The sequence below is a fragment of the Podarcis erhardii genome (assembly GCF_964252035.2).
Source record: "Podarcis erhardii genome assembly, chromosome: 14".
In the NCBI taxonomy this organism is placed as follows: Eukaryota; Metazoa; Chordata; class Lepidosauria; order Squamata; family Lacertidae; genus Podarcis; species Podarcis erhardii.
Window position 1 is genome coordinate 39,680,965 of NC_138503.1, and position 14,693 is coordinate 39,695,657.

The following is a 14,693-nucleotide window of genomic DNA, read 5'->3' on the forward strand; positions in this document are numbered from 1 at the left end:
CGGTGATAAGTTCCCAATTGGGACCACTGTGGGAGACAAAGGATTACAGCCCCCCTCGCCCCCACCCAATAGTAGGGGGTCCCAGGCTGGGTCAGAGCGCTCCCGCTGGCAATTTATGTGAAACAAAATGGCTTGCATTAAATGGCACGGAAATATACTAACGTATTATCTAGCTTGGTCCTGAGACAAGTCCTTGTGTCCCAGGTATGGGGAATCCTTGGCCCTCCCTTGAAAAGGGCAAAGAACTGAAGGAGGAAGTTGGAAGTGCAACGCTCTTTCACGCTTCCTCTTTCATATCTATGGTCTCTTCAAAGCTCGGATTAATTCCACTGGATGCAGGTGAAACCTGTTTATGCACACCCAAATACACTCTTCTTCTGGCTTTTTTTTGGGGGGGGGTAATTTAGGGGAACGGCAGAGAAGTGACCAGAGAAGACAGTATCCATGACACTTGCTCAAAAATCAAAACATGCCCACAGCCCCCCAAAAGGGGGGGGTTTAACCCCAGTTTATATAATGACCAGGGACGTGGGTGGCGCTGTGGGTTAAACCACAGAGCCTAGGACTTGCTGATCAGAAGGTCGGCGGTTTGAATCCCCGCGACGGGGTGAGCTCCCGTCGCTCAGTCCCAGCTCCTGCCAACCTAGCAGTTCAAAAGCACGTCAAAGTGCAAGTAGATAAATAGGTACCGCTCCGGTGGGAAGGTAAATGGCGTTTCCATGCGCTGCTCTGGTTCGCCAGAAGCGGCTTAGTCATGCTGGCCACATGACCTGGAAGCTGTACGCCGACTCCCTCGGCCCATAGAGCGAGATGAGCGCCGCAACCCCAGAGTCGGTCACGACTGGACCTAATGGTCAGGGGTCCCTTTACCTTTACCTTTATATAATGACCACACTAAGCAGAGAGAGCAGAAAGCAAAGGAACACAGACTCAAAATCCCTCTTCCTACTCCAGCCACTTGCCCCCTATTTCCCTGCCACTCGCAACATGCCATCTACCACCAGCTCCCCAGTAGGAAGGATCCTGGTAGCTACTTATATGTAGATCATGTTTATTCGTGTATTTTGATTTTACTTATATGCCACTTTAGAAGGATTTGTGTCCTGAAAGGTAGCTAATATTATTATTATTATTATTAATAATAATAATAATAATAATAATAATAATAATATAGTTGCACATTTAATAATAATAACATAATAATCTCTACAATGTTTTTTCTCATAGCTTGCATTTATTAATGATTATATTATTTCTAACACAGTTAGAAAGCATGACATTTTGTGAGCAGTAGCTAAGCAACCTGCATAGCAAACCAACAGCATTTGCCGAATTTCTCCTGATTCCACAATTTATTTGTTTTACCTGCAGTCTAGGTTTCCCTACTTACTGACAGTCAAGAAATGATATTTCACAAGCAAGACTGAAGGTCAAAGTACACTCAGTAAGCAAATTTGATGCCCAATGTTCAGCTAGGACTACGACGAAATTAAACAGAGCTATTCTGCTTACAAAATCCACCATTGGATGTACCATTAAGTTTAACTTGCCCTTAAGATTTCGTTCCAAAATTTATAGTTAGCAGTGCCGCAATTAAACTCTAGTCCATGCCAATGTATTTGTGAAGCACATAATAAAGAATTCTGCCACCTAATTATTTTATATGGCTTCAAAAGGACAGGAGTCTGTTGCAAAGGACACCGTCTCCTTGTCATCCATCATAATCTTATTTATAATGATATCCACCCCCACCCCCCACCCCACACTAGTTCTCCTCTTGAAGACATTCTGACTAAATTTACAAACCTACCAAATGGTGGGAGATCAGTTTGCAACTACATCAAGAAATTAGGCAGAAATGTCCCAGTTCTTAACACAGATGATGGCAATGAAGATGAAGGAAGGAAGACAGCATCCGTATGGTGCTGAGCGTTTTCTGCAATGGAAAATTTACCACTACTATATTTTTCTATGCCAGTGGAGGACCCATTTCTTTAAAAATGCATTTTTTACAAAATTAATGAATGAATAAAGAATACCTTTCAAAGTTAAGCTCTGGCATGGCCAAAGTTACCTATTTTTACAGGTGGCTTTCCTAAGACCCTCTTTATCCTGCTGTTCCATTGTGTAGGAGTGCTTGCATTTCTCACACTGTCTATGAAACCCCATGAATCTGCTGGACCCCTACCACTTTCCTCAAACCATATCCTCCTCTCCCCAGACGCCACCCCTCTCCAGTCTAGCAACTGTTGCTTCTTCATTTTGGAAACCTAGGTGTGCGGCTGAAATAAAAAATTAAAAAATAGTCAAGTAGCACATTAGAGAACAACGACGTTTATTCTAGGTCAGGGGTCCTCAAACTTTTTCAGCAGGGGGCCGGTCCACTGTCCCTCAGACCTTGGGGGGGGGCAGAATATTTTTTTGGGGGGGAATGAACGAATTCCTATGCCCCACAAATAACCCAGAGATGCATTTTAAATAAAAGGACACATTCTACTCATGTAAAAACACGCTGATTCCCAGACCGTCTGCGGGCCGGATTTAGAAGGCGATTGGGCCAGATCTGGCCCCCAGGCCTTAGTTTGCCTACCCATGTTCTAGGTACAGTGGTACCTCGGGTTAAATACTTAATTCATTCTGGAGGTCTGTACTTAACCTGAAACTGTTCTTAACCTGAAGCACCACTTTAGCTAATGGGGCCTCCTGCTGCCGCTGCGCTGCCAGAGCACGATTTCTGTTCTCATCCTGAAGCAAAGTTCTTAACCCAAGGTACTATTTCTGGGTCAGCGGAGTCTGTAACCTGAAGTGTATGTAACCTGAGGTACCACTGTATAAGCTTTCAGGTGCATGCACACTTCTTCAGATAGGTGTGTGGCCTTAGACTCCCAAAAGAGTCTGGCTGGGTAAGGCCAACTGCCCATCTAGTCCAGCATCCTGTTCTCACAATGGCCAAACAGATGCCTATGGGAAGCTGGCAAGCAGGACCTGAACACTGTAGCCTTCTCAATCCTTAAAATCCCCAGCAATGATCATTCACAGACAAACTGCCTCTAACAATGGAAGTGGAAAATAGCCACTGATAGCCTAAATCCATCATAGATTTGCCCAGTACTCTTCTAAAACCACCCAGGTTGGTGGCCATCACTACATCTTGTGGGAGCAAACTGCAGCATCTACCAAAGAGTCTGTATAGTTAAAGCTATGGTTTCCCCAGTAGTGATGTATGGAAGTGAGAGCTGGACCATAAAGAAGGCTGATCGCCGAAGAATTGATGCTTTTGAATTATGATGCTGGATGAGACTCTTGAGAGTCCCATGGACTCCAATAAGATCAAACCTCTCCATTCTTAAGGAAATCAGCCCTGAGTGCTCACTGGAAGGACAGATCCTGAAGCTGAGACTCCAATACTTTGGCCACCTCATGAGAAGAGAAGACTCCCTGGAAAAGACCCTGATGTTGGGAAAGATGGAGGGCACAAGGAGAAGGGGACGACAGAGGACAAGATGGTTGGATAGTGTTCTCGAAGCTACCAACATGGGTTTGACCAAACTGCGGGAGGCAGTGGAAGACAGGAGTGCCTGGCGTGCTCTGGTTCATGGCGTCACGAAGAGTGGGACACGACTAAGCAACAACTACCAAAGATTTATTATGTCTACAATCTCTGTCTTGGAGCAGAGGCTGAAGACCTGGTCCTACAGTTACCAAGTTGTGCCTGATGAAGAGTTCTGGAGGACAAGGAAGATTGCCAATATCCTGTGATATGCTGGTTGTTTCCAATAAAATTATTGCCCAGCTATGGATTTTGAAGGGCTACCCCACTACCCCTTATGGACCAACATGATTACCTTTGCTTTTTAAAGCAACAGTATTAGTTGCCTGTGGCAGTTTTCAATTTCTTGCTCGCCTTGGGCTATTCAAGTTTTGATATTCTTCCTTTTCTCAAAACCAGATCTGACCATCTTAGGTTTTGTGTTAGCCAAAGTAGGATGGACTGAATTTTGGCATCTAATTTTGCGAACTTTAATCAGCGCGGATGTGTTGTAGATTACTCACTGTAGAAGAATGAGCACAGCTGCCCAGTCTCCTTTGCGTACAGGGCATTTGCATTCTTATGGATGTAAATAAAACTGGCAGCTCAAGAGATTTTGCTGCCACACTTGCCAGATTAACACCAGCAAAATATATTTGTGTTCTCCAGTGAGAAGATAGAAAAAATTCCTAGAAAGAGAAAGCTGTCTGTGGTTATCAAAGCCTCCCACACCCACGTGTCTCACTGCTATTTTAATTTTTCCACCTCCCCCTTTCCTGCCCTTGCTGAGAAATTTGGGAACTGGTAGCAAACACTTGTTTTAACAGCTGCTTATGCAACATTATCTGTTAGACACAGATTACTTTATCTTTAACCTCTTTCAAAATGTCTTATCCTCTACTTGGATAAATAAAGCCAAATGTTCAAAGAAATGACTTTTATATATATAAATAAAAGTCTCACATTTGAGCATCTGCACATTTATAAATATTTTTATAGAACTGTGAAGCTGGAAGGGACACCCAAGAGTTATCTAGTCAAAACCCTTCAATGCAGGAAATACAGCTAAACAATCCCTGACAGATAATAAATAAGAATAAGAATAAGAATTTTTTATTTATACCCCGCTCTCCCCGGCCAGAGCTGGGCTCAGGGTGGCTAACACCTGTAAAATCACAATAAAAACGTAATAGGAGAGGGAGAAAAGAAAAAGAAAAATTAAAATATGGGTTAAAATACAATTTAAAATCCAGCCTCATTTTAATAGTAGCCCATAGTTGAAAACCATAAGGGGAGGGAAACATAAGGGTCAGACTGAGTCCAAACCAAAGGCCAGGCGGAACAGCTCTGTCTTGTAGGCCCTGCGGAAAGATGTCAAGTCCCGCAGGGCCCTAGTCTCTTGTGACAGAGCGTTCCACAAGTCGGGGCCAGTACTGAAAAGGCCCTGGCCCTAGTTGAGACCAATCTAACCACCTTGCGACTTAGGACCCCCATTTGTGGACCTTAAGGTCCTCCGCGGGGCAAACCAGGAGGGGCGGTCCCGTAGGTATGTGGGTCCTTCCAACCTCTGTTTACGAATCTCTAAGGAAAATATCCAAAGGCCCATCTACTCCATCATCCTCTTTTCACAGTGGAAGCAGGACCTGAGCACAACAGCACCCTCTCCATATGCAATTCCCAGCAACTGGTATTCAGAGACATGCTGGAAGCAAGAACACAGCTGGGATGGATAGCAGCCATTAACAGCTTCATCCTCCAGGAATTTGTCTAAGCCTTTTTTTAAAAACCACCCAAATTCGTGGCCACCACTGCATCCTGCAGGAGTGAGTTGAACAGTATAGCAGTACATTCTTTTGTCTATCCTGAACCTTCCAATGTTCAGCTTCAGAGGCCCTTTCTAGGACTTCAGTCTGGATAAACAGATCAAGATGACTATGGGTATTATACTATTTTTAAAAACCTACCGGTCCTCTCAAATCAATGAGTTCCTGTCTCATCTGAGTCACAAGAGCTTCTTTAGCCATCAAAGCACGGTGCAGCCTCTCGTTGAATTCTATCAGTTCCCCGTGCATCTCCGCCACCTGGAAAACAAGCAATACAATTTATTTATTTTTGAAAGCCACTTCGTTTTTATACTGTCAACAAAAGAAACGACGTTAGTGGGCAGCAAATATACTGTGTGATATCAAGTAAGTACATTCTGCACACAGTGGCCAGGTTCCCATATAACGCAATAAGCCGTACTATGGCTGAGTGAGAATGTGCAAGTTTGCTGGAGAGGAGCTCACAGCCCTACCATTTCCTTTTTTGCCACTGCACAAAGATGAGCCAATATTGCATACCATCCAAAACAGGGCTTCTGGCAGAGCTCTTTCCTTGCTAGCCACAAAGTGCAGAAGAATGTAGAAACTGCCTTATATCAAGTCAGACTACTGCGTCCATCCAGCTCAGTACAGTGGTACCTCTGGTTACATACTTAATTCGTTCCGGATGTCCGTTCTTAACCTGAAACTGTTCTTAACCTGAAGCACCACTTTAGCTAATGGGGCCTCCCGCTGCCAACGCGCCGCCGGAGAATGATTTCTGTTCTCATCCTGAAGCAAAGTACTTAACCCGAGGTACTATTTCTGGGTTAGCGGAGTCTGTAACCTGAAGTGTATGTAACCCAAGGTAGCACTGTACTATCTACACCATGGGTTGGCAAACTAAAGCCCGGGGGGCGGATCTGGCCCAATCGCCTTCTAAATCCGGTCTGGGGATGGTCCAGGAATCAGCGTGTTTTTACATGAGTAGAATGTGTGCTTTTATTTAAAATGCATCTCTGGGTTATTTGTGGGGCCTGCCTGGTGTTTTTGCATGAGTAGAATGTGTGCTTTTATTTAAAATGCATCTCTGGGTTATTTGTGGGGCATAGGAATTCATTCATTTCCCCCACAAAAAATATGCAGTGGTACCTCGGGTTAAGAACTTAATTTGGTCTGAGGTACTATTTCTGGGTTAGCGGAGTCTGTAACCTGAAGCGTCTGTAACGTGAAGCATATGTAACCTGAGGTACCACTGTGATCTGGCCCCCCACAAGGTCTGAGGGACAGTGGAAAGGCCCCCTGCTGAAAAAGTTTCCTGACCCCTGGTCTACAGCAACCAGCAGATGACTCTTTGGGGCTTCAGGTAGGAGTTTTTCCCAGCCTTACCCGGAAATGCCAGGGATTGAACCCAGGATTTCCTGTGTGCAAGGCAGACACTCTATCACTGAGCTATGGCTCTTCCTGCCTGGCAGCCTGCACACCCACGTGGTCCTCATAAGGAGGAGGTCCATAGCGCAGGAGCAGAGTGTCTGCTTCACATCCTGAAGGTCCCAAGTTCAATTCCCAGCATTTCCAGATAGATATCCGAGAGGATGCTGTTTGAAACCCTGGAGGGCTGCTGCTGTCAGTCAGTGCAGGCAATGCGGGCCAGTGGCCTGACTCAGTATAAGAAAGCATCTTGCATTCCTATATTTGGCTCATTCCTGCGTGTGGTCCCCACCCCCTGAATTGATGCTACAATGGCTCTTCACTGGAACTTACTCATTAACTCATCTCGGAAAGTGGTGGACTCTACTTAAAGGGGAAGGGATTTAAAACAGAGGTTGGATGGCTGTTGATCATGGGTTCCTGGGTTGATTCCTGCATTGCATGAGGTTGGACTAGATCCCTCTTTGGGTCCCCTTCTAACTCTACAATTCTATGTCATGCAGACCAGGCTGCAGTGTTCCCTTGACACCAACCTTTTATTATTATTATTCATTTCTATTTGCATTATGCTTTTCTGTTCTACTTAATTCTGTTATGGGGGTAACTTCACAGCCTCATTGGATTTAATTAAAGATAACCTAGTTAATTACTCCGTGCTAGCTTGTTCAGATAAGATCAAGCGTGTACTTATTCCACGCTAACAATTAGAGCATTATGTATTCACACCCGAGTTGCCGCCTGAATAACAGTCCCAGGATGATGGTTCTACCCTGAACCTATGAAAGTAGCTAGGAAGATTATTTAATCAATATAAAACCATATGGAGAAACATTATTATTAACGGTGCATTAAATGATTGTGCCTGTTAGACCATAAGGAATGCCAATCTTTCCTCAGAATTCAAAATCAGGCATGGACGTGTAAAGCAGACACCCAGTTCTGAAATTCATGTACTGTATGCAGATTGAACGTTTGAAAAGAAAAGGAAGGCCATTTTCAAACTCGGAATTTGTTTTTGCTCTAGGGCACATGTGAGTCTTTCTGATCACGAGAACAGCCTACTGGATCAGACCAAAGCCCTGTCTAGTCCAGCATCCTGTTCTCACAGTGGCCAGATACTTATAGGAAACCCACAAACAGAATCTGAACCCAACAGCACTCTTCCCACCTTGAATTCTCAGTGATTAGTATTCAGAGGCACTGACAGTGGAGGAAAAATGTAGCCATTGTGGCTAGCAACCATTCATTCTGACCCTGGTTATCCTGTGGGGAGCCTGGTCCTCCAGATATTGGTCCTGGACCACTGGAGTTGTCGCCCAGTAACATCTGGAGGGCCAGGCATTTCTTGTCCCATCATAGCCAACTGATTACCGTATTTTTCGCCCCATAGGACGTACTTTTTCCCCTCCAAAAATGAAGGGGAAATGTGTGTGCATCCTATGGGGCGAATGCAGGCTTTCACTGAAACCTGGAGAGCGAGAGGGGTCGGTGCGCACCGACCCCTCTCGCTCTCCAGGCTTCGCACAGATCTCTGTAAGCCGTGGGAGCCCGCACCTGAAGCACAAGTACCGTATTTTTTGCCCTATAGGACGCACCGTCCCATAAGGCGCACCTAGTTTTTTGGGGGGAAATAAAGGGGGGGAAATTATTTTCCCCCCCAGGCGCGGGGCTGGGGCTGGGGAAGCCCGAGCTTCCCCCGACCCCAGCCCCCAGAACAGGCAACTCTCTGCAGCGCAGGGCTCCCGCGGCTTGCGGAGAGTTGCCTGCATGCCGAAGGCTGGGCACGCTGAGCTCAGCGCGCCCAGACTTCGCACAACTTTCGGCAAGGCGCAGGAGCCCTGCGCTGGGCTCCCACGGCTTGCGGAGAGTTGCCTGTTCTGGGGGCTGGGGTCGGGGGAAGCTCGGTCTTCCCCAGCCCCAGCCCCGCGCCTGGGGGGGGAAATAATTTTTTCCCCTTTATTCCCCCCCCCCCCTTAAAAACTAGGTGCGCCTTATGGGACGGTGTGTCCTATAGGGCAAAAAATACGGTACTTGTGCTTCAGGCAAGATTTTGAAACCCCTGCTTGAAAGATAAAACACCAGTCAACTGAAGAAAACCTCTGAACCAGCACTATAATCAGGGATGCCACAAGAATCTCACGGACTGATCTCTGCTCTCTTTCACCAGATTTTGTCAGCGCTCTAAAAATGTCTAAACTAGGGCTCACATGAAATTTCTTTAAAAACAAGAGAACACAAAACTCTGAGACAAATGTGCACTCTCTCCCGCTTTCAGCATAACTTATTTCACAGTGTGGACAAGAGTAAAAAGGAAGGACCATATACACAGCCCGAGCTTGTTGGAGGAAGGAACATAAATTGTAATAAACAAACCATAATAACAAGCAGCGGTGCTATCTTGTCTTCGTAGCACCACCATCTCCCTAGAGAAAGCTGTGGGGAACCGGTGGCCCTTCAGATGTTGCTAAACTACAACTCCCATCAGCCCCAACAAGCACGGCCAATGGACAGGAATGATGGGAGCTGCAGTCTAGCAATACCTGGAGGACCAAAGGTTCCCCACTCCTGCCCTAAGGGTTCACAGGTTGGAGCAGAAGCTACAGTGAAACTGGAGAAGATCTTTCTCATAGCAAAGTGATGCACAGGATCAAGCTATAGTTAAAGGTGCTTGCTTGGTGGCAGACAACATGTTTGCATGCAAAAGATCCTCAGTTCAATTTCTGGCACTTCCAGGTAGGAAGCCACAGAGGGGAAGACCTCTTATGATGGACCTTGGAGAGCTGCTGCCAGTCAGGTTGACATTATTGAGCTGGACAGAGCAAAGTTCTGACCTGACCAGCCGTGCGTTCAGCTCACAATGCCTTATTCTCCTCTATCATCTTTCCCCAACCTGATGCCTTGGAGACGCTATTGGGCGGGGGACGTGGGTGGCGCTGTGGTCTAAACCACTGATCCTCTTGGGCTTGACGATCGGAAGGTTGGCGGTTCGAATCCCTGCGATGGAGTGAGCTCCCGTAGCTCTGTCCCAGCTCCTGCCAACCTAGCAGTTCGAAAGCACGCCAATGCAACAGATAAATTGCACTGCGGCAGGAAGGTAAACGGCATTTCCATGCGCTCTGGCTTCTGTCACGGAGTTCCATTGCGCCAGAAGCAGTTTAGTCATGCTGGCCACATGACCTGGAGAGCTGTCTGTGGACAAATGCCGGCTCCCTCGGCCTGAAAGCGAGATGAGTGCCGCAACCCCCTAGTCACCTTTGACTGGACTTAACCATCCAGGGGTCCTTTACCTTTTTTGCTATTTTTTGCTATTGGGTGACAACCACTACCAGTGCCAGCCAACGTGGCCAATGGTCATGAAGTTTGTAAGCTGAGGCATCTGGAAGCCAGCAAGTTGCGGGGGGTGGGAAGGCTGCTCTGGGGTCTGCTGTTATTCTGAGCATGTCTTCCCTGTCATTGCTCTGTCACTAACTGTGCTATTTCAGTTGACAGTCTCTGTCAAAACATGTGGAATGTTACTGTAGCTTTTAGCAGCTTTTGGAAACCCCTATTTATCTCTGTTGAAGCAGGTCCCGTCGAAAGGGACCACAAGGCTTCAGGACAGGGCAAGCTTGGCACACTTGAATCGCTCATTTCTATTGAGTCAGCAATTCTCTTTCTTTTCAATGTGATTGTTTTTGTCTAAATAAAAATCCACTGGTCCTAGTAGCATTTTTGGAATCTCCACTGCAGCATGCCAGCAGGATCCAGTTACTAAGATAAAGTGATAGGATGTGAAGAGGAGGAGGAGAAGAGAACTTTCTTATGCAGAGGTGGGAGACATAAATGATTTCCAATCAAAGCAGAACCTAAATTCCCATAGCTGTTTCAAGAAACTACAGCTCTGAAGGAAATCTGATCATTCTATTAAAATCACACATTTTGATCAAACAATCTCAAAACTCTATTAATATTAATGGGAGCCGTGTGCTCAGCAGGAGCCCTCAGTAATCTGACATATTTTCTATTACACTCAGAAGAGAAACGCCAGCCTATTAGCGTAATATTCAGACAGAAACCACTTGGCTTTACAGCTGATAGCCATGAAAGCCAACTGTTCTTGCGATGCAACCCATTAGTTTGTCAAACTACTCAGGATGATTATTTCTTTAATAAACTTTGTTTCTGCGGCAATTTCTCTACATAAAGTTGAATAATGCAACAGTGATGGGGGGGAAAGGCACAGATCTGATTTCATGTGACTTCACACTCATGAATGTTAATCACCTGCTGACCTCACGGATCTAGCAGAGCTAGGGAAGTGAACCTTTTTCAAATGAAGGACCACATCTACTACTATTAGTATACAATGACCAAAGCAACTTGTGATCCGTTTATGTGTGAGATCATCATTCGGGACCCAGTCCATGGATTGCTCATATGGTTACAGAATGGTGCCAATAATGCCAAGGTTGCAGGTTCGATCTCAGTATGGGACAGCTGGGAGTTGGACTAGATGATCCTCAGGGTCCCTTCCAACTCTACATTTCTATGACTCTATGACTTTAACCCATATATGCCCACGTAACTGCTTTGACCTGCACTGTTATAGGTGCAATATAGCACTCAATCCCCATTTGTAAGAAATGGATCTTTTAGAGAAGCAGCAACCTATACTTCAGAACTCTCTGCCTATTCACATCAGGCAGATACTGATGCTGTACCCTGCTAAAAACATTTTTGTTCAGAAAAGCCTACCCACATATGTAGAATCTGTTTTTCACTTATTTCTGGTTTCAATAATTATTTGAATGCTTTAAAGAGTTGTTTTAACTGTTTCTATTGTTTTATTCTTTTTCGTAAAACCACACTGACATTTTTTTTAAATCAAGCATTGTATAAATTCTATGAAATAAAATAAAAGCCTGGGTAAAGATGTACATCTTCAGCATTTGTCAAAAACTGTATAATGAAGGTTCCAGATGCACCTCTGTGGGACAGAGCTACATACCTTGAGGGCTGCCACAGAAAAGGAGCTCTCCCTGGCCCCCACCCCCACCCCCATCCCTGAGCTTCTGAGGGTGGTGGGAGAACCAAGAGGCCTCTTCTGTATGGTTACCAGACGTCCCCGTTTCCCAGGGACAGTCCCCAGATTTACAAATCCATCCCCGGACAAAATCCGTACCCGGAAGGTCCCCGGATTCCATTTAATGCCCCCGGATTTATATTTTCAGTGTTGTAGATTTATTAGTAGGGAATGAATGTTGCGTGATTGGTTCAACGGCACAAGACACATCATATGGGGACTTCCAGCGAGGCAAAATGGCGGGCGCCACGGCAGCGAGCAGCTCCTGACGCCAGCCAGAGTCAACTGTGCTACCAGGCTGGCTCCGGGCTGCTGAGACTGCTGCGGACACCCAGTGCATCAACTTGGGGAACCGCTGACACCCCCCCCCCCCGCAACTAAAATCAAGCTGGGAGCGAGAGTGCCTGGCTGACTGCCCAGTGGCACTCCGGGGCCAGGAAAACCCCGGAGCCGATGCAGGGAGAAGGAGAAGAGGAGAAGAAGAAGGAAGAGAGAGAAAGAGGAAGGGAAAAAAGAGGGGAGCCCCGAGCTTGCCGCGCCGCCACCGCTGCCGCTGAGGAAAGGTAGGAGAGCATTGGGAGGGCAAGGACATGTGACAGAGCCCAGACCCAAGCCAAGCCTACTCCACGGTGGCTAGAACTCCAAGAGAGCAGGCCAGGGCCCAGAGGAAGGCCACGCAACCGAGGAGACCACAGAAGATATAGATAGATATCAAGTGATCTGGAAAAACAAGAGTCCTCTGGATGAAAGAGGCTTTGACACTGGCCGCTTCCTCAGAAGCCAGGGGAGTCACGCTCCTTAAAACGAGGAACCAGAACCCACAACTCATCCATCCCATTGCCTGAAAGCCCCCGTACCCATCCAGCCCCCTGGAAGTTCCCAGCAGAGAAGTCAGAGGAGATGAAGTCAGAGCAGAGAAGTCAGAGGTCCTGAACTAGCCTCCTATACCTGGAAGCAGCACAGCTACTGCATTCTCCTGGATTCGTGCTGCAGGAATCCGGCCTCCCATAAGGCATTATCTGCGATCCCATGAGCTCCCAGCTTTGCCAGAGCAGAATGTCCTCTGCCAACCTTTTCCTACTTGCTGCTGAGCTGCCAGGACAGATGGCCCCATATAAATCATAATCAAGAAAATCATTCAGAGCGCTGCAACCCAAGCCCTGGAAAGTCCTCCTCCACCTTCCTTCTGGCTTTGGAGTCTTTCCCCAGGCATCACCCACACTTCAAAACACTCCTCAAAAACCACCTTTCCCACGGTTCCCTTAGGCACAACCTCCCCTCCAAAAAGACTCCAGACCCTACTGCAGGGACAGGGAACCCCACAGGCTCCTCACTTCTGCCTCACTAAGTCAAAGCACAGTGGTACCTCGGGTTACAGATGCTTCAGGTTACAGACGCTTCAGGTTACAGACACCGCTAACCCAGAAATAGTACCTTGGGTTAAGAACTTTGCTTCAGGATGAGAACAGAAATCGTGCGGTGGCAGCGGGAGGCCCCATTAGCTAAAGTGGTGCTTCAGGTTAAGAACAGCTTCAGGTTAAGAACGGACTTCCAGAACGAATTAAGTTCTTAACCCGAGGTACCACTGTATGTGTAACAGAAGTGAAAATGGAATTTTTCCCATATACCCTCCCATTTCATTGGCCATCCCCTGCTGTGAATTCTAGGTTATAAGTTGCCCAGGGCAAGGACCTGTCCTCTGGTACATTGTTATGATCATTATTATTCTGATTTATTGACTGGCCTTCATGTTAAGGTCCCAGGGTAGCTCGCAACAAATTAATATGCAACATTGAAAATCATTTGGCACCATTTAATGATAACTCACAACGTACGGGCATTTAACTTGTGTGCATTCAGCTTTATGCTGTTGGCAGTGTGTGTGTGTGTGTGTGTGTGTGTGTGTTGTTGTTGTTTTTTAAAAGGAGTAGAAAGGGGGCAGGAAATCCCACCCGCCACTGAAATAAGACTTTAGCGATTCCACCCACCACTGAACCTAATGTGTTTTGACTGTACGTGATTTTGGCTTTTTGAAGGACTGTGTATGATCCTGGGAAGAAATATTATTGCCTTTGTGCTTTGAGGAACGCTGACTGGCTGGCTATTTTATCTGAACATGTAATCCACATAGACCTGTTGGTTAGAGCGTGCTGCTGATAACGCCAAGGTTGCAGGTTCAGTCCCCGTAAGGGAAAGCTGCATGTTCCTGCATGGCAGGGGGTTGGACTAGATGATCCTCAGGAGCCCTTCCAACTCTATGATTTGGTAAGATATCTATGTAATCCTGGGGGAAAATAGGAGGGAGGGAGGATAAAAGACAAGGTAAAATAGGAAGAAAAGAAAACCAAGAGTGGAATTATGTCAATCTGAGCACTAGGAACATACTAGCGATCATGAGCTCATGACCCACAGAAAAAACCTACATAATACAATGGGTGCGGTAACAGTAAAGGTAAAGGGACCCCTGACCATTAGGTCCAGTCGTGACCGACTCTGGGGTTGCGGTGCTCACCTTGCTTTATTGGCCGAGGGAGCCAGCATACAGCTTCCGGGTCATGTGGCCAGCATGACTAAGCCGCTTCTGGGGAACCAGAGCAGCATATGGAAACGCTGTTTACCTTCCCACCGGAGTGGTACCTATTTATCTACTTGCACTTTGACATGCTTTCGAACTGCTAGGTTGGCAGGAGCAGGGACCAAGCAACGGGAGCTCACCCCATCGCGAGGATTCGAACAGCCGACCTTCTGATCGGCAAGTCCTAGGCTCTGTGGTTTAACCCACAGCGCCACCCATGGCCCTTGTAGTAACAGTAAAAGATCTTTAAAAGGTGAGGTTCCTCACAGGGACGTCACAGATATGATGCAAATC

At 46.5% G+C, this 14,693-nt stretch overlaps 1 protein-coding gene across 6 annotated transcripts in view; it reads right to left on the reverse strand.

The window, feature by feature from the left end:
- SNX29 (sorting nexin 29) overlaps positions 1-14,693 on the reverse strand; it is a 226,228-nt gene that overhangs the window by 113,712 nt on the left and 97,823 nt on the right. For all 6 annotated transcript variants that reach the window (XM_081839688.1, XM_081839690.1, XM_081839691.1 and 3 more), the window contains one exon: positions 5,494-5,610. In XM_081839688.1, the coding sequence (XP_081695814.1) occupies positions 5,494-5,610 (117 nt within the window). The remainder of the gene's footprint in view (positions 1-5,493; positions 5,611-14,693) is intronic.